This window comes from Lineus longissimus, chromosome 1 (genome assembly GCF_910592395.1).
Source record: "Lineus longissimus chromosome 1, tnLinLong1.2, whole genome shotgun sequence".
Taxonomy (NCBI): Eukaryota; Metazoa; Nemertea; class Pilidiophora; order Heteronemertea; family Lineidae; genus Lineus; species Lineus longissimus.
Genome location: NC_088308.1, coordinates 5,558,593 through 5,576,229, shown reverse-complemented (window position 1 = coordinate 5,576,229; position 17,637 = coordinate 5,558,593). Strand labels below are relative to the sequence as shown.

General features: G+C 39.8%; 1 protein-coding gene across 4 annotated transcripts in view; it reads left to right on the top strand.

Annotated features, from left to right (window-relative positions):
• Nucleotides 1-16,128, top strand: part of LOC135486453 (Ig-like and fibronectin type-III domain-containing protein 2) — a 31,521-nt gene extending 15,393 nt beyond the window's left edge. Inside the window, exons 20-33 of one of the 4 annotated variants that reach the window (XM_064769254.1) lie at nucleotides 438-595; nucleotides 926-1,061; nucleotides 1,650-1,907; nucleotides 2,610-2,906; nucleotides 3,414-3,470; nucleotides 3,923-4,210; nucleotides 4,658-4,815; nucleotides 5,613-5,654; nucleotides 7,400-7,526; nucleotides 7,806-7,951; nucleotides 8,636-8,783; nucleotides 9,062-9,091; nucleotides 9,779-9,975; nucleotides 10,387-16,128. In XM_064769254.1, the coding sequence (XP_064625324.1) occupies nucleotides 438-595; nucleotides 926-1,061; nucleotides 1,650-1,907; nucleotides 2,610-2,906; nucleotides 3,414-3,470; nucleotides 3,923-4,210; nucleotides 4,658-4,815; nucleotides 5,613-5,654; nucleotides 7,400-7,526; nucleotides 7,806-7,951; nucleotides 8,636-8,783; nucleotides 9,062-9,091; nucleotides 9,779-9,975; nucleotides 10,387-10,635 (2,291 nt within the window). In that variant the 3' untranslated portion in view covers nucleotides 10,636-16,128. Of the gene's footprint in view, nucleotides 1-437; nucleotides 596-925; nucleotides 1,062-1,649; nucleotides 1,908-2,266; nucleotides 2,564-2,609; nucleotides 2,907-3,413; nucleotides 3,471-3,922; nucleotides 4,211-4,657; nucleotides 4,816-5,612; nucleotides 5,655-7,399; nucleotides 7,527-7,805; nucleotides 7,952-8,635; nucleotides 8,784-9,061; nucleotides 9,092-9,778; nucleotides 9,976-10,386 lie in introns of all 4 variants that reach the window. The other 3 variants (XM_064769249.1, XM_064769270.1, XM_064769261.1) reach the window with 3 other exon arrangements.
• The last annotated feature ends 1,509 nt before the right edge of the window (nucleotides 16,129-17,637 follow it).

The window sequence follows — 17,637 nt, the reverse complement described above, 5'->3', positions numbered from 1 at the left end:
CACGAGGCTGTCAAAGTATGCGCCATCTTTTTTGTTCATCAAAACCAAGATACGCCTGATGGCTAGGGTCTACTAACAGTTGACGAAACGTCCTCTCAATAAAAATCGTATGGATCACTCGCAAAGTGAAATTTAAATCAATCGTTACCGGGTGATTTAGAGATCCAATGAAGCCATTTGAAGAAAAGTAACTGCCTGAACTAGTTTTATACTTCCTTCCTTGTTTGAGACCTTTATCCCAGCATTAGATTTGTATCCGAGACCTGAAAAATAGCTTCCTGACCTATTTTGACACTAAAAATGTCCTTTCTTGTTTGAAAGTGGTTTGAGACCTTGGGATGAGGATGACCTTAAAATGGTGTGAGTTATTAAACTAACAATTTTTTTCTTTGTTTGACGCCTAAAAATGTCATGGTTGCACCTGCATTTTATTTCAGATACTTTACCAAGTCCTCCGCTGGAGTTCACTATCACAAAGGTCATGGTCGATGAGATTGACTCGGCATGGAAGCCATCCACTTTTACACACGATAAAAACATCATCTATAATCAGCATTATGATGAAGGTGGCCCATACATAAACAAGATTAAGGAGGTAAGGTGCCAAAGCTTTCAAACTCAAAAAGATGTATAAAAATTGTAATATTTTAATAAGGACATTTAGCGCTTTCTGCTCTTTACAGCATCATCTTATCAGAATGTGTAAGATGTATGATATTATTGCACTGTCTCATTGGCAAAAGCAGTATAAATCATTTTTATCCTTGTTGACTCTTTTGGCGAGATTTTCAACAGACAAGTAGATCTCGCACCGCTGGACAAAATATAGGTTGGAAATTGTCAACACCTTTCGCTTCCATGGTGGTGGGATTGGTTCAGAGTCAATTTACATTATTAATTCACAGTTTATTCCTGAACTTTTCAGAATGTCAAAAGCCCCTACAAGCTTGGCAACCTGACAGAAAACACCCTCTATGATCTCTACACAGTCTCTGAGAACCAATATGGAACAAGTCTTCCCTCGGCTAGTTTCTCCGTCTACACTTACGAGAAAGGTGCAGGTAAAATGTTTTGACCTAATTTTGTTATATTTATCTTACTCAAGTAACTCTATACCTTGGCATGGTTCCATCTTACATACGTCATTACACATAGAAGTTATCTTTTTACATGTCAATCTTTACCCTTTCTCTGGGTTTAGTTTTTGGCGTACCAGCGTGTGTGTCAACGCATGTTCAAAATATTAAGGTGGTGAAATGGTTTACTTCATCTGTTTGGAAAGCGACATGGTGGACTAGTGTTTGACTTTGATCAGAAGGTCATTGGTCCAGGCCAGTTCCACTGTGTACTCCAAACTAGCCTAAAATGGCCGCGTGTAGCGCAGTAATTGCGCTGCTTGTATTTTTGGGTTAAACTGGGGAACGTTTCATAGTGCTTTGGGACTGTTTACATTTACATTTTAGATTTCATTGTTGATGTTACCAAAGCATTGTATTTGTTGACTTCCTTTTCTGTGTGATTAGGTATTGTTACACTGGGGCCAAGCATGTTTTCGTCTTTATTTTTATTTTTATTTTTAAAGAATTGAATTGTATGTGGTTGATATTCTACAAAAACTGTCGACAAAGTTTTGATATTGTGTTTTTCAGATGCATTTCAAATCACTGTGAGCTACAGTCCAAAAGGTTACATCAGGGAAGGTCAAGATGTGACCTTGAAGTGTGTGGCGTCTGCTGCATGGCCTAACCCACCTACCATCCAATGGGGGAGGAAAGAAAAGAAGCTTATCGAGGCTTCTGAGTACAAACTTACCAATGTGAAGATTGCAGACAGAGGACTCTACAGTTGTGAAGTGAAAAATAACAATGACAAACCCATAATAAAGAGTATTTACCTCCGGATGCAATGTGAGTATTTGTTTATTTGAAGAGTTCTGATGCAAAAGCTGCTAAATGCCATTCTGAAAAAAACTGAGATAATAATGCTTACAGTTCCCCGGATCTGTATACCAAAGCGTTTAATTGCAAATGTCTAAAATCACCTCGAAACTCAAGTAATAGGACATCAAGTTTAATGCAAAAACCATAAGAGCCACAGCCGAAATGTCTTCAGGAATGTTGTCTCTATCTGCACCAGGTTTTAAAGTTTTTCTCTCGACAAACTTGCTATTTTTTATCCGATACATCGAGGCCACCGAGGGTGAAATGCATTGTGATATGTTTCATTTTGTGACCATCACATTCCCATGATGCATATTCCTTTTTAGACCGCCCGACTGTTCTTGTTAAAGAAAAATGGGTCGACGTGCCCCCCAGGCAGAAGAAGGATGCGCATATGGCATGCTTTTTTGAGGGCTATCCAGAAAACTTAAACTGGTATAAGAACGGCCATGATATGAACGGACGCACGTACACGACCATTAAAACTATCCGCCATGACGCTACTGGTATTACAGAGTTCACTCTAGTCGTTATGCATATCATTCAGTCAGACTACGCCGACTATAGCTGCGTTGGGAGAACTCAAGGACTCGGCACCGCCACTGAATACATCCATCTGTATGGTAAGTTCCCTGGATCCCATCTCATAATGTTTTTGCTTGTATTTAGATCGACCCACAGTAGCGGTAAAGGATCACTGGGTAGACGTGTTACCAAGGCAACATAAGAATGCAACTCTGAGTTGCTCCTTTGAGGGATATCCCGAGAAACTTGTTTGGTATTTCAACGGATATGAAATGGATAAATTTACTTATGCGTATGTGACGACAAAACGTGACGATGCCACAGGAATCACGAAGTTTAATCTCATGGTTGAGAAGGTGATAAGTTCTGATTATGGCACCTACAGTTGTGTTGGTAGTACCCCTGGACTAGGCCAAGCTAGAGGATATATTCACCTCTATGGTATGTCTGTTTTTTCTTAAGAGTGCTTGAATATTGCTTGTGGTTGATCCCATTCTCTTCTTTCTCCGCCTTTCTTCGCCTTTATTTTCCTATGTCTCTTTATGTTCTGCCTCAGTGGGACTTGAGATGTAAGAAACTCTGCCGCCCTTGCTCCCAAGACTTCCATTTACCATCCAGCTACCAGCACCATGCGATGCAGATCTACCTCACCTTTCCAGTCAAAAATAACCCCCTCCAGTCGCTAATTAGTTCTCTGATGGCTTAAATGTTAAAACAGCACGAACCCCATCTTCAGGGTGATGAAGGAACTGACTCAGTGAATGCCTCGAAGCCAGTTGTGAGGGATTTTTACTAAAAAGGGGGCAGGGTGTTTTGGTCATTTTTCAGCCAGCAAAATGAAATACAGTTAGGGGGCTTTGTAATATTTTCTCTGTTGATTCAGCAAGCTCTTGCCTGGGGCAAGCAATAGCAAAAAAGCTTAATGAGATATCTCCGCATCTCTTTCAGATAATACTACCAGTACACCACCAGAGAAGCCTGCAGCAAAGGTTCTCAATGTGACAGGTAGGTGGCAGCCTTGAAAAGGATTTTTGAATAATATCTTCGTGAGAAGAGAAGACTGTCATGCATCTCTCTTAAACTCACGTTATGAAACAGGCGTTTTGTTTGGGGAGCTGAATGGCTATGTTGGTGGTACTGATGGTTAAACCAATGATGGAACCCTGGTTAAGAGCAGAGGAGAACCCAGTTATATATCTTTGGATGTTCTGGGGTGGCATTCAAGAAAGTGATATTCCCATTCCCTTCCAGTCTAATCGATGGCTGATGATAAAACTGACAATGCCTGACATGTTAGACCCAAATCCTCCTTAAAAACTGCAGTTAGCCGAAGGCAGAGTTGCTGGATTGATGAAGAGCCTCTGAAAATCCGCAAATTGGAAAATATGCACGAAATTTGCCTTGTTTATGATGGACCAGAAAACTAGCATCTTGTCAGTAATGTGTCCCTCTTCCAGATTGCTGTGTTATAAAGGGTGTCGCAAAGAAATGTCAGGTGGCATGTCAGTTTGACGTTGACCTGACTCAAATTAAAGACGTCCTCGTCGACTGCGTAAAAGATCTCAAGAACATCATGCTGTGTGGCGCGGATGGGAAGGACCATACAGTGTGCTGCAAACAGAATTCCGTACCTCTTGAATGCCAGTCGTTCTGTGCGGGAGTTGTCCCCAAAGTCTCAATGGATAAGATGTTGTATTGCCTTGGGTTTTCAACGCAAATAATCTCCTGCATGGAGCAGGGCAGTGGTAAGTCATTTCACTGCTGCAGATTGTGATCCTATCAGTATTTAGTCCTGAAATGTACGAAAATTTCAAAATATTACTGAAAACTACTGGATTTTCTTTCAAAATCCAATAGGAGTGGGTCTGAAAGGTACTAAGGTTTTGTACAAACCTACCGAAAAAAAAGGCAGAATATTGCAAATACCGGTAATCCTGATCCTAAACCCTCATAGTCAGTTGCCTAGTTGGTTTCTGTCTTTTTTTACTGGATGATTATTTCTGCCTGCTAATGACGATTTTTCAATTCTAGGGGCGTCAGAGTACTGTTCTGTTTGCTGCAAATCGGAACGTGGAAGGAAAAAAGTTGCTCAGAAGGGATTCAAACCCCTGGCCTCTTGGTCATAAGTCCTGCACTCTATCCACTATGCCGCCGCTCTCCTGTTTAAACTTTGCCGCATTTTGCGATTTCAGTTCTCATTCCGTCTGCTCCAAGAAATTTACGAGGGACAAGCGGCGATGACTGGATTAACATGAAGTGGGACCCGCCCCTGCAGAATCCTGACTTCGTCCAGCAGTACGCGATCTATTACCGAACCAGTAGTGGTGGGAAAGAGAGAATGGTGATGGTGGTGAGTAGAATATACCATGCACACCTTCATTAGCACTTCTTCCCTTTTTTTTGTGTGTCTGGGTTCCGTTCGTATAGGAAACTTGATATTGTGGAAGCTTGGGTTTGTTAGTTTACTGTGAGTGATGTGAATAGGTATACCAAGAATTGATAAAGTCTAGTCTTTATTAATTCTTGATATCTTCTTGTTCTTCAGCGTTCGCTCTGCACTTGGAGGTTGTTGTGAATACTTTGTACACTTTTGGGGATTCTTTTTCCCGCCATTTTGTTGTTATTTACGTTACGTATTTCGGTTGGGTTAACGCCAATTATTTTATAATCATTCGCAGACGTCAGTCCTGTTTCCATTACAACATGAAAATCGCACTCTTAGTTGTGATTACTTTCCTTTCGATTTCTCTTTGATTCGTTTGTAATGTTCATTCGCAATACCGTATTTGTTTCATTACATCATGTTTGTATATTTGTTTTTGCAGAACGTGTTTTATAATAAATCATCAATCAAAAACGTTAAAGAACCTTTTTCTGTTAATCGTCAGTTCTAAACCAGAGGTGATTTTAGAGGAATGTTTTGCAAGTTATAGCAGTTCCAAGGACAGCATTTTCACATCAAAATATTTTCAGTTTTTTTTGGGGGGGGCTAACAGCCATACGGTGTGTAACAAAAATAGGCCCTAAAATGACCTGGCTACACTCTGGGCATTGTCACATCCCCGGATTGAGGATGTTTATGGTCTTGAGAGGTTTCTCTCCATCAGAGATCAGATACCTTGATCAAACCATGTTATCCGTTTTCAGGGGCCTAAAGCAAATGACCCGAGAAATTTTGCGTCATCTGAGGTAAACCATGAGCTGAAACTTTCAGATTGTTTGCATCCTGCATGCAGGTGGTTTAATTGGGTTCCCCGTACCTGGTAAGGTTCCTACTCGACCCTGGTCCAGCAGTAAGGCAGCTGCAGTTAGGATTTTCGGGTGTTTGAACTTTTTCATGGCAAGTGAATGGTGCAACAGGATGACAGTGTAATGTCACTTGATGTCGGGTGTAGGTAGAAATATAAGGGATGGTGGTTTCCAGATGTATGGTACTCCGGTTATGATTCCCCTTCCTGAACACAAAATCGAATGAAGGAGTTTTCCGTCTGTGTTTATTTTCAGGATAAAATAAAATTACTCCTGGTAAATTTGATATCTTTCATAATATGTGTGTAATTTTGCCGAGTAGTATAGCTTTTGTACAGTGACATAAAGTTTAGTGATCCATGTTTCATTGCTTTTTTTGTCAATTTTGCTGCAACTATTGTTCAAGTCTCTTTTTATACATTTGTTACCCTTACCCTTTCACTGGCAAGTTCTCATACTAAAATGACAATTTTTGGACCATTTTGACCCATCACTGGTGTAGCAGTGAATACTCCATTCGCAATCGCTGATACATGATTAGAAAGTTCAAGCATCAAGGTTAAAACTTCACTTGTAGATATTTGCGGAGTAAAATTTGGGAGGCTGACATCCATATCTTTGGCCCTTTAAGGGGAATCTGGCATTTATAAGAAATTAACCCTTTCAAGCTAGCATAAGATGGAGACATCTCATCTTTATCCGGGTTACATATCTACTGCAAATTACATTGATTGGGACGATTGCCGGCAAAAGGGTTAAGAAACCATATTGTTATTACAAGCTTTTTGCAGTTTTTGCTTATGTTGTTTATTGTTTGAATTGCTAGCAGCGATGTGAAAGCTCCCATAGTTGTAGTTGCTTTGCATGTTTGTCAATTAAATATTTCTTTTATTGTATATTTTAAAATCATCATTCATCCAGATTTGATTTTGTGAATACCATGAACTATATTTGTTCAGTTATGCAGCCATTTTGGATTCGTTGTTTTTTAGCTGTACTGAGCATGCCTCAGACTTGGAATACACATAAAAGAAAGTCAGATAATGCATTGTTGGAATACGCTCTAAAATGAAGGTCAGATAATGCATTGTTGGAATATGCTCGAAAAGAAAGTCAGATAATGCATTGTTGGAATACGCTCTAAAAGAAAGTCAGATAATGCATTGTTGGAATACGCTCTAAAAGAAAGTCAGATAATGCATTGTTGGAATACGCTCTAAAAGAAAGTCAGATAATGCATTGTTGGAATACGCTCTAAAAGAAAGTCAGATAATGCATTGTTGGAATACGCTCTAAAAGAAAGTCAGATAATGCATTGTTGGAATACGCTCTAAAAGAAAGTCAGATAATGCATTGTTGGAATACGCTCTAAAAGAAAGTCAGATAATGCATTGTTGGAATACGCTCTAAAAGAAAGTCAGATAATGCATTGTTGGAATACGCTCTAGAAGAAAGTCAGATAATGCATTGTTGGAATACGCTCTAAAAGAAAGTCAGATAATGCATTGTTGGAATACGCTCTAAAAGAAAGTCAGATAATGCATTGTTGGAATACTCCCAATGGACTTGACTAGAACTCTTTTCAAGGTTTGTTTGTTTGTATTCAATTCGTTGATTTATAATTAAAATTAGGTGCGCTTCATTTCTTGGTGTCAATAAAAAAAATTCCAATTTGTGTGTTTCAGTTCCGGTACCGGACACAAGTACGCATTGAGAATATAGGATCGGGGAGAGAGTACACCATCTATGCGATTGCGAGGAATCATCACGGCAAGAGTGCATATTCCAATACGCTGATCATATCAACGACCGGTAAGTTTACGTTTTATGCTTGAAATCAGTGAAAGTTCCAAAAAGGTTGGTGCGAATTGGTATTGGTGTTAATATTATGACAGTTTATTTATATCATATTGTCATGCTTCAGGTTAATTTGATTAAGGTCTGTGTTAAGCCTGCCCTAGCATATGAAAAGTTCTTGTTGAGGACCTGTCTAAAGTCTCGTTAAGACCCAAGAGAATAGAAAAACCTAATCTAAAGTTAACCTGGTGTATCGAAATAAGCATCGTCAAATTATGATTCATTTCCTTCCAGGGAAACCTAACCCACCCCAACAGCTGATCTGTGTGCCAACAAATACCAATCTCAGGTTGTCGTGGAACGCCCCCATGGGCTCTGTACATTACTACCAGTTCCATGTGTATTACAGAGCGGATGAAGTTACCGATCATTATACTGAGGTATGTCTGAATTTGTCCATGGGGTATAAAATACCCTTCCAAAGATTTTTTGGTCAAATAGGAACAAATTGCTGTATTTCTTAATCTGAGAAGTAAATATACTTTGTTAAAGAGGTGTGAAGTTTTGATTGTTATTGTTATATTCTGATTTGTAGTTGAACATCAATGATTTGATTCATTTTTAAAGCACCCTTCCGTGGTTAGACCACACTCAGGGCGCTGCCTCTCCTAAAAATTCTCTAAAAGTGGCTGAAAAGATTGTTGTTTCTTTATTCAAAGTGGCTATTCTTACGACTAGTCGTAACTTAGGATTTATGCGATTTCAGAGATTAAACTGAGGATTTAGGGAGATAAGGCTAGTGTAAAGGAAGGGTTAGGGTTAGGGTTGGCGCTAGGAGTAAGTGCAAGGGTCAGGGTGAGCGTCAGGGTTAGGATTAAGGCCCAAAAAGGTGAAAATGATCGTCGTAAGAATAACAAGCACTTTGTATGTAAAATGCATTAGGGATCGTCGTAAGAATAGCCGCGGCCTTCTTTATTAGACTTGCCATTAATCTTGAGGGCCTGAAGTACAGGAATTATGCCTTTTTTGTTCATCTTATCAAGAATTGATAAAAGCTAGTCTTTATTAATTGATAAAGATTAGTCTTTATTGATTCTTGATCTTATACATCTTATTTCTTTCAGAAACCGACTGGTGCGTTCAACTATCTTATCGATGAGCTGCTACCTGGTCAGCAGTACACGATCTATGTCACATCCGTTAATAAGGTTGGACAGAGTGTGCCTTCGAACAAGTGTCACGTTTATGCACCGGGAAAAGCTCCTCCGAAAAGTAAGTGGAACTTTCCTGTTTAGCATTAGTATCGTCCATATTCATGGTCTGGAGCCCAGAAATGGAACGCAGCGAGGTTTGGCTCAGAAATATTTCCGAATTTGTATAGAATCTCGTTAGCTCTAATTTCATTACACTCGGTATAAGATGAAGTGCATTGAATGTAAGGCACCAAGTCTTAGTCATTTGAGGCTTTAGCAGGTGGTGACTAATCTAACTGTGTTCTCTCCCACTTTTACCTGTCATTCTATGTTAAATGATAACATTTGAACTTACAGCTACTCCTGCACCAAGTCCTACTGTTGGGAGTAAGTCAGGATGAAAATACCCTAACCAATCACCTAAAAATATTATGCTTAATGAACTAACAATTCCAGTGTACATAACAACCATACTGGCCTGGATGCTCAGTCACCATCGATTCACTAACAAGGTTGGATGGTGGCTTGGCATTTTCACCTTTTAAGTCAAGTAAATGCAAAATTAGCCCTAGTACTAGTAATACATTTGTCTGAAAGCTCCACCATGTTTGGCCAGGAAAGTATGCTTATACCCTGTAAATATTCTCTTTGAAGAGTGGCCACCCGATATATACAAAGCTCAAACTGGTAGAACTGCAGACAACACTGATTATTGCACAATGCCTCTAAATCTCTTGACTGGGGGGTCCCAAACAGAGGCAGCACCTACCGTCTTGCAGATGCTTCTAAATCTCTGATCCCTAGCTAAATCTCTGATATCTTGCGAAAGCAGAGACAAAATGCAAGCTTTAGCTCAGCCAGGCGTTAACTCTTTCAGTAATTTTCTTTTACAGTGAAAACTTAATAATGCCAATGTTACAGCTAGCCGATCAAGCAACTTGGTCCTAACTATGGTAGAAAGTGAAAACTGTGGAAAAAACAACTAAGACTATAAAGGCAACATGTTAAAATGTTAAAATTCTAAACACTTTTGTGGAGTTTTGGAGTTATCTAATGATGTTTTCATATTTCCAGGGTCAAACATTGGTCTTGGTATCGGACTTGGTTTCGTTCTGGTCATCCTGTTGATAGCTCTTGGTGTCCTCGGCTGGTACATGTGGAAGAAACGCGGAGCAACGGCTGGAAAGAAGCCGACTGTTTCCTTTGAGAATCCTGCGTATAAACCACGGACAGACAACCCTGATGCCACCGGTGGGGCAGGGGCAGTGCAGGTATGAACATTGTCTCGTTACTTTACTTGAAAATGCTTTGAAAGTAATGCGCATCTTCACATTGCTTTTTAAAGCGTTAGTTAGCGCTGTGGTGTACTGGTTAATGTCTCGCAGACCAAAAGTAGTGGGTTTGAATCTGGATCTAGTCGAAATTTCGTCCTCTCAGGTAAACCTCAAGTGATGCGTGTGATGTCAGTTATTCAGCCAACCGACTAATTCTAAATTCATCAATATACATTGTAAACCAATGCCTTTTTAATCTACTCTTCCTCTCAAGATACATTGTAATCCAATGTCTTTTAATCTACTCTTCCTCTCAAGATACATTGTAAACCAATGTCTTTTAATCTACTCTTCCTCTCAAGATACATTGTAAACCAATGTCTTTTAATCTACTCTTCCTCTTTGCAGATCTCTGGCCTACCAAACCAGGAGGAGCAGCCTATTCAGGCATTCACTCCTCTACCAAGTACGATAGGGCCTCGACCCACTGCTGGAGCCAATGGCACCGACACTGTCATCGGCAATCCTCATACCATGCCCCCACCCCCTGCTGACAATGATCTTGGGGTGTCGCTCGGTCAACTCGATGTGAATCGTCTCGATCCAAATCAAGTCAAAGTTGAGATAAATTACGATACAGGAGTATCAGAATCATAAGTCAAGGTCACATAATTAGACAATTCAGGCCAAGGTCACTTGGCTTGCAGGTCAAATATCATTTGACCTTGAGGTGGGGTTCATTTGAAATGACCTTATCAGGGTCATTTTCATCGAGTGGAGAAAACATTGAACTGTAGCAAGTCATGTCGGGCCCTGATTCTCGGACAGATGAGTATTATGGTGTGGAAGATTTACGAAGGATCAAAGTGCAAGACAGATTGTGTTCTTCTTGGGCAGTTTGACAAAAGTTCACGTGTTGTGGAAAACTTTGCTAAACCGTGTAACAATCATTACACCCAGGGTATTTCCCTTGTATTGGTGTCTAGAGTCTAGGGCACCTCAAGATGGTTCATGATGCCTCTAATGTGCCAGTCACTACATCTATTCCCTCCAAGATTGTTTCTTTCACCAAGGAGTCCTAAATAAACAATCGGTTAGCTCACAAAGGCGTCTACATGTAATAAGTAATTTGGAAATTGAATTTCAACTTGTTAAAGTAAACCAACTTGAGGTGCCGTAGACTAAGATTTACAATCAAAGATGCATACGGTTTTGATTTATCATTTGCAAGTAATCGCTGGTATAAGATTCTATTTGACATTCCACTTTCTGATCAATGATTCCATGTACCCTTGAATGCCGGTAAGCTGAGCCTAAGTCCAGAGCTTCTGGGATTTATATTCTAAAGCTGTGGGGATTTGAAAGGATGTGTTCAGGGTATATGACTTTACATTGAGTTGGGTACTTTTCAATAAGATTCCATCCAGATTATTTTGATAAAAAAGTTAAAGAACAGTCCAGTTGATATACATTCCATCCACTGGTGAAAATTCCGTCGATCTTGTTATATTGTCAGTTTCAATTTGAAGTTATTTGAATTTCAATGAGAACGAAATTTCAGAATTAAGGAGTTTAAATAATGTGATAAAGGTCATCAATTTATAATATTGTTACAGTCCATCCGATTTTTAATTCCATCCTCAAACTCACAGTCAGTGTTGTTATATCTAAGCCATTGTTATTACAGTTCTTCTTCTTCTTCTTCTTCTTCTTCTTCAGCGTTCGCTCTGCACTTGGAGGGGTCATTCTCCTAGGAGTAATCCTCCTCCAAGGCGGGATGAGCGTATCCTGCGTGCCACAACGGTTAGGCACCAATTGGGTTTATTGGCCTAGTGGTCCGACTTTGGCGAGAGAGATAGAGTCCACGCAAGCTACTCATGTTTCTCACTTGATGGGGTCTTAGCTTGACCTGGCATAGACACCAGGTACAATGAACCTCGGTTTTGAGTCTCATTCGAAGGACTGTGAAGAGCCAGGAATTTTAGTTCCTTGAAAGCCACGCCGGTTCATCCAGACATACGATCCTGGGTTCTCCCCGGGATCGAACCCGGGCCCTATTGCGTGGTGGCCAGCAGTGTAAACCACTAGGCCATGAGGCTCCGTTATTACAGTGATTTGCAGTGCTTTCTTCATCGATCATGTTGGTGTGAATATATTGCCGTCCTCGACTGCTAGACCTACTGCTGCCATCTAGCGAGAAGGTTTTGAACTCGACGTGTATGTGGTTCATTACATAAGAGGTTTAAAAATCACTCCACACACTTATCTTTGATTATCCGTGCGCTGATTCTTACCATCCTCTAGTGTGGCCTGCCTCAAACACCTGTAATAAGTGATTAACTTAGTTTGTATTGTTCAATTCTTGGGACCACGTCCATCAACCTTGTCTCCAAGTATCACTCTAGTGTTTTGGTTGCCCTGCCATGCACTTCTCTTACCCTTGGAACGAGGTCATTTTGGAAGGATCTTGCCAGATATGTTTGCAAACTGGACAAAAGACTGGCACTTGGCGATATCCAGATGACCGCTGAACCAGGGATCAGCCAGGTCAAGGCTACCACACACTGGGGCTGTTTTTGCTGCATTAGTTTGTCCTTTCGTTATTAAACATAAACAAGACCAATATCATGGGGAAGGTGCTGTAAATATGCTTAACTCGGGAGAATATGATGATTATGTGCCATACCTAACTCAATTGTAAGTTTCGAGCTGATATTTTCCTATTGTGTTGTACTGTGTTAAAGGTATACATGTACTGTACAAAGTAATCAGGAGTGCAAATCTCCGAGGTTGAGTATTCTATGTAATATTCTTTTATTTTCAAGAATTGAATAATGCCCAAAATATTGGTATGCTGTGAAATAATGATGAATATTTTTGAATGATACAACCTTTATTTGAATTTCCTCTATGTTTTATGATCTGTACCTGAGGTTAGAAGTACTTTTAGGTTCTTTCAGGTTTGAACTGTTTCATGAACAGAAAAGCCAAATTTTTATTAAACTAAGAAAACCTTTTTGAAACGGTGACAACTCCCTGGCAGTAAGAGCTGATTCTGAGTATTGTTGTTATATCAACAATTTGTTTATGAAACCACTTTTGTTTATTCAGAATCTCTACTACTCTCCACCTAAAACGTCAACATTTTTGTGTAGGAGTTGTGATCTTGCGCATTGCTCCTTTGTCGTGCAATTTACCAGACTATAAAAGAGATCTGCTGAGGCCCTAGGCCAGTTTTCTTTTGTTTCTCCTTGAGTAGTTTTAGATGCAAATCGCTTGCCTCCATTTATCTATTGTGTTGTCTGTTAACATCTATAAATAGCCTGGAAGACTCCAGAATAATGATTTGTTGTGTAAAGCATGTAATTTAGACCTATAATGTGTATATTCGAGAAGTAAATGATCTATTTGTTATTGTAGGTGAACAGCTGATTCTACTGTGTTCAAATACTATGTCAACCCTGCAGCTAATATCACTAGATACTAGTGTAATTGGTATTGACCATGATAAATTGCATCTGATTCAGTAGAACCTCTTTATAAAGGACACCCTTTGTACTGAAAAATGCTGGCATTTATAGCGAGGCGTCCTGATCTGGTTGTATAGAAATGACCCATTTGTGACCGAAATCACTGTCCCCAATAGGGAGGGTGTCCCGCTAAAAGAGGTGTCCTCTAAGGGAGGTTCCACAGTTCATTTAATGAGGATTTCTCATAAATAAGCCATTGTATTCCTAAGTACATGCATGTCGAAATCTTACATTCACAACTGTATAGAAAATCCGTCTATGGTATGTCATATCACAGAGTTGCTATATTTATTATTGTATGGTATGCACATACATTTACTCTGTCTGTTCAATTATGCGAGCAAGGCTTTCCTTCTGTTATTCACCGTATCGTCATATTGAGTATGATAAATGGTAATCAATTATAAAGGCCAAAGGTGTTGACCAATCAAAGTGCGAGTCCACTGTTGCCTACGGTCCACCTGTGTGGTATCTTTGAGTTGTCACGGCATAGACACAAGACACCAGATACAACAGACTATACCTTCCTATCCAACAGACGGCACTCCAGAAAAGCATCATTCTATTGACTGGTTCATACCACTACTCTGAAATGACCTCTGTCCCTGTCTATTGTGAGCTAACAGAAAGATCCCACTCAGCTAATTGAACCAGCACAGTATGTGTATTTGGCTTGTAGCTCTATTTTTCATATTGTGTGTTGTTTTAATGAAATGTGTATATATACGTTGTAAATGCTAAAAGCTTTAATTCATACATTCCTCAAATTTGCTGACTGAGTGGATGGGTTAACCATGACCTCAGTCCTCATGGGTTAATGACGTAGTTGTGCTTTATCTTTTTATCATCTGTCAGGCAATTACCGTCCTTAGAATAGAGTGGCTCCCACTGTCCTCAGATTGGCTGACCAATTCGTCCATTCTAAAGATGTCTTGTTTAACGTTTTGATGTTTGTGATAAACTTTCATTCACCCTGTTGTGTGATAGAATCAAATCTACAGTGTTTTATATCAACAGTCTCATATGAAGACCTCGCTTGTTGGTTTAAGCAGATATTCCAGAGGTAAAATCCATCCAAAACTTCTGCGCACTGAACTGGGATTGGTTGTTTTTGCCTCAAATATATCATTATATGTCACAGTTATTGCACTAATTCAACAACCAGAAACGAGCATATCTGCAAAAAGAAGCATTTTATTTGGGCCAATGTGTTTTGCACTTATGATATTTACATTCCGGCAAAGCTGCAAGCTTATAGTAGTTTATTCTTATGTATATTTCTGTTCATTTCAAATATCTTCAGATATTTTATTTTTACAAATTTTATGAACTCACTTGTGAAAAACTACTTTGCTTTAGTATGCTTTCTATCATGCAAGAGTTTTGCAAACATTTATACTTACTCCCTCTTAAGAGGTTATCTGAGTCATCAACTTTTTCAAATGAATGCGAAATGCACACCTGGGGTTAATGACAAATGCACACATTAAACTTTTCAATTAAAAGTTAAAATTTCAACATTGTCAAGCCAAATTTTAGAGGGGTCTGGCAAAAAGCATGTGATTTGTGTATTGAAAATGTTGATAATATGGATGATCTCTCAAGGTATAAAAAAAATATTGATGCCACCTATCTATCAAGTTTGTTCCTGGTTCATATTTTAAAGGGTCCCTTTGTGGTCCCTCTAACTCCAATTAAGTTTGTGAAAACGTCACTTGCTATTCTCTTTCAATGAATATAACAAACCAGTGAACAACTCATTGTGAAAAAGGATTGAATTGAATTGTGATATTCTGCTATTCAACCATTAGTAAGTTTTTAAATTGTTAGATAGAAAAAGGGGATATGGTATCTTATTCTTGATACTCATTATGCTCAGTATTTCTTGTATAGGTTTTTGTTTAGTTTGTCCTAGGATAAGTTTTGTTGCTTCATTATTTTAGTCTCATTGTTTTATTTTTATTTTTTATTTTTATTTTCATTCCCTTTTTATCTTGGTCTTACTCAAACATAATTTGCTAGACCTCCCTGTGTGTTGAAAATAAATGATATATCAGAGAGGTTTAGCAAATATATATATGACAGTTAGACTGAGACTAAGATGAAAAATTTGAATACACCATGTATTTTAGCCGAAAAGTTCCCCAAGCAGGCTGGATTAACTCAACACATTATCATGTCGGTTGGGTTCTTTTGGCCCATTGAGGTAGGCATGCAATCTAGTTCAGCTCCTCTGTTTCAAATCATGTGGAGCAGAATTTAATGCAGGGTCTACACCTGTGATTTTGTATTATATTGATATAAGTAGCTTGATTTTTCCCAGTTTCAAATGCTTGCAATTACTGATATTTTGCTTTTGTCAAATTTTCATCAAATCTCTGTTGTACAAATCTACTATTCAAGATTTTTAAGATATTAACAATTAAGATATAAGACTGATGTTAGGCATTTGCAAGATATTTTATGCTAAAGAAAGAGAAACGATATTAGGATTGTCGTACAAACACTTGAAGTAGGGGAAATGTTGCAGAGCTTATCGTTCATTTGTGAATTTCTTCTGTTCAGCAGACTTCAGGCTTCCTAATGTACTGTTTCTTCAGGTGGGGGTTGTGGGGGGGGGGGGGGGGATAATGGGATCATATTTCCAGCCATCTAATGTCTTAAATCAATCTCATTCTCTTGCATAATGTAATGATGCGCCTACTCCATCTGAGTCGAGAAAGGAGTTTGTGGTATCCCTTTTCTTTGATCTATTAAAGTCCATTCGTAAATGTTATGTCCACATCACTTGGGGCTCCGGATCGCAAACTACTTGTCAGATCTCTTGCCTTTCTGATCTGAGCTTCAAAATCAAACATGACTGTAAGTGTGCAGAAAAACAATATTCTTCTGCAAAGCCCTTTGGTGATTTTGGGGATCACCTGGAAAGGCCATATTTCGTTTCTAAATAAATATATCTGTCTTTATCCAATGTGCAACATTTCATTGCCATGGTTACTAAAGTAAAAAAATGTGTTTGGTTGTGAGCCCCAGATCAATAAAAACCTAACTTAAGAGAAATGTGACCTGTAGTTTGGCTTCAGAACCCCAAACAATGCTGACAGTACATCGTAGACAAGATCCCATAGACGTGCTAATATTGCTACTGGTAATGTTTATTGGAAAACTTGAATAAAGTAAAATTATGTCACTTCAGTTTCTGTGTCCGTTATTTCTGTCTTGCCAACAGGGTGAGAGAGATGAGACAGTCGCACCCAGATCAAATTAGGCCTGGCACCACCACTGTCTTTCCAGCAGGGTGAGAGAGATGAGACAGTCACAACTAGACCATCTCGAGCCAGGTACCTCCACTGCCTTGCCAACACAGTGAGAGAGATGAGACAGTCACGCCCAGACTGAATTAGGCCTGGCACCACCACTGTCTTTCGAGCAGGGTAAAAGAGATGAGACAGTCACAACCAGACCATCTCGAGCCAGGTACCTCCACTGCATTGCCAACACAGTGAGAGAGATGAGACAGTCACACCCAGACTGAATTAGGCCTGGCACCACCACTGTCTTTCCAGCAGGGTGAGAGAGATAAGACAGTCACAACTAGACCATCTCGAGCCAGGTATCTCCAATGCCTTGCCAACAGGGTGAGAGAGATGAGACAGTCACACCCAGACCAAAATAGGCCAGGCACCACCACTGTCTTTCCAGCAGGGTGAGAGAGATGAGACAGTCACAACTAGACCATCTCGAGCCAGGTACCTCCACTGCCTTGCCAACACGGTGAGAAAGACGAGACAGTCACACCCAGACTGAATCGGGCCTGGCAGCACCACTGTCTTTCCAGCAGGGTAAGAGAGATGAGACAGTCACAACTAGACTTAATCGGGCCTGGCAGCTCCACAGATGGCTAAAGAGAAGGTGAGACAGGCACAACAGAACCAAATCAACCCTGGCACCTCCACTGTCTTACCAACAGGTTGAGAGAGATGAGACGGTCACACTCAGACCAAATTAGGCCTGGCACCACCACTGTCTTTCCAGCAGAGTGAGAGAGATGAGACAGTCACAACTAGACCATCTCGAGCCAGGTACCTCCACTGCCTTGCCAACACGATGAGAGAGATGAGACAGTCAC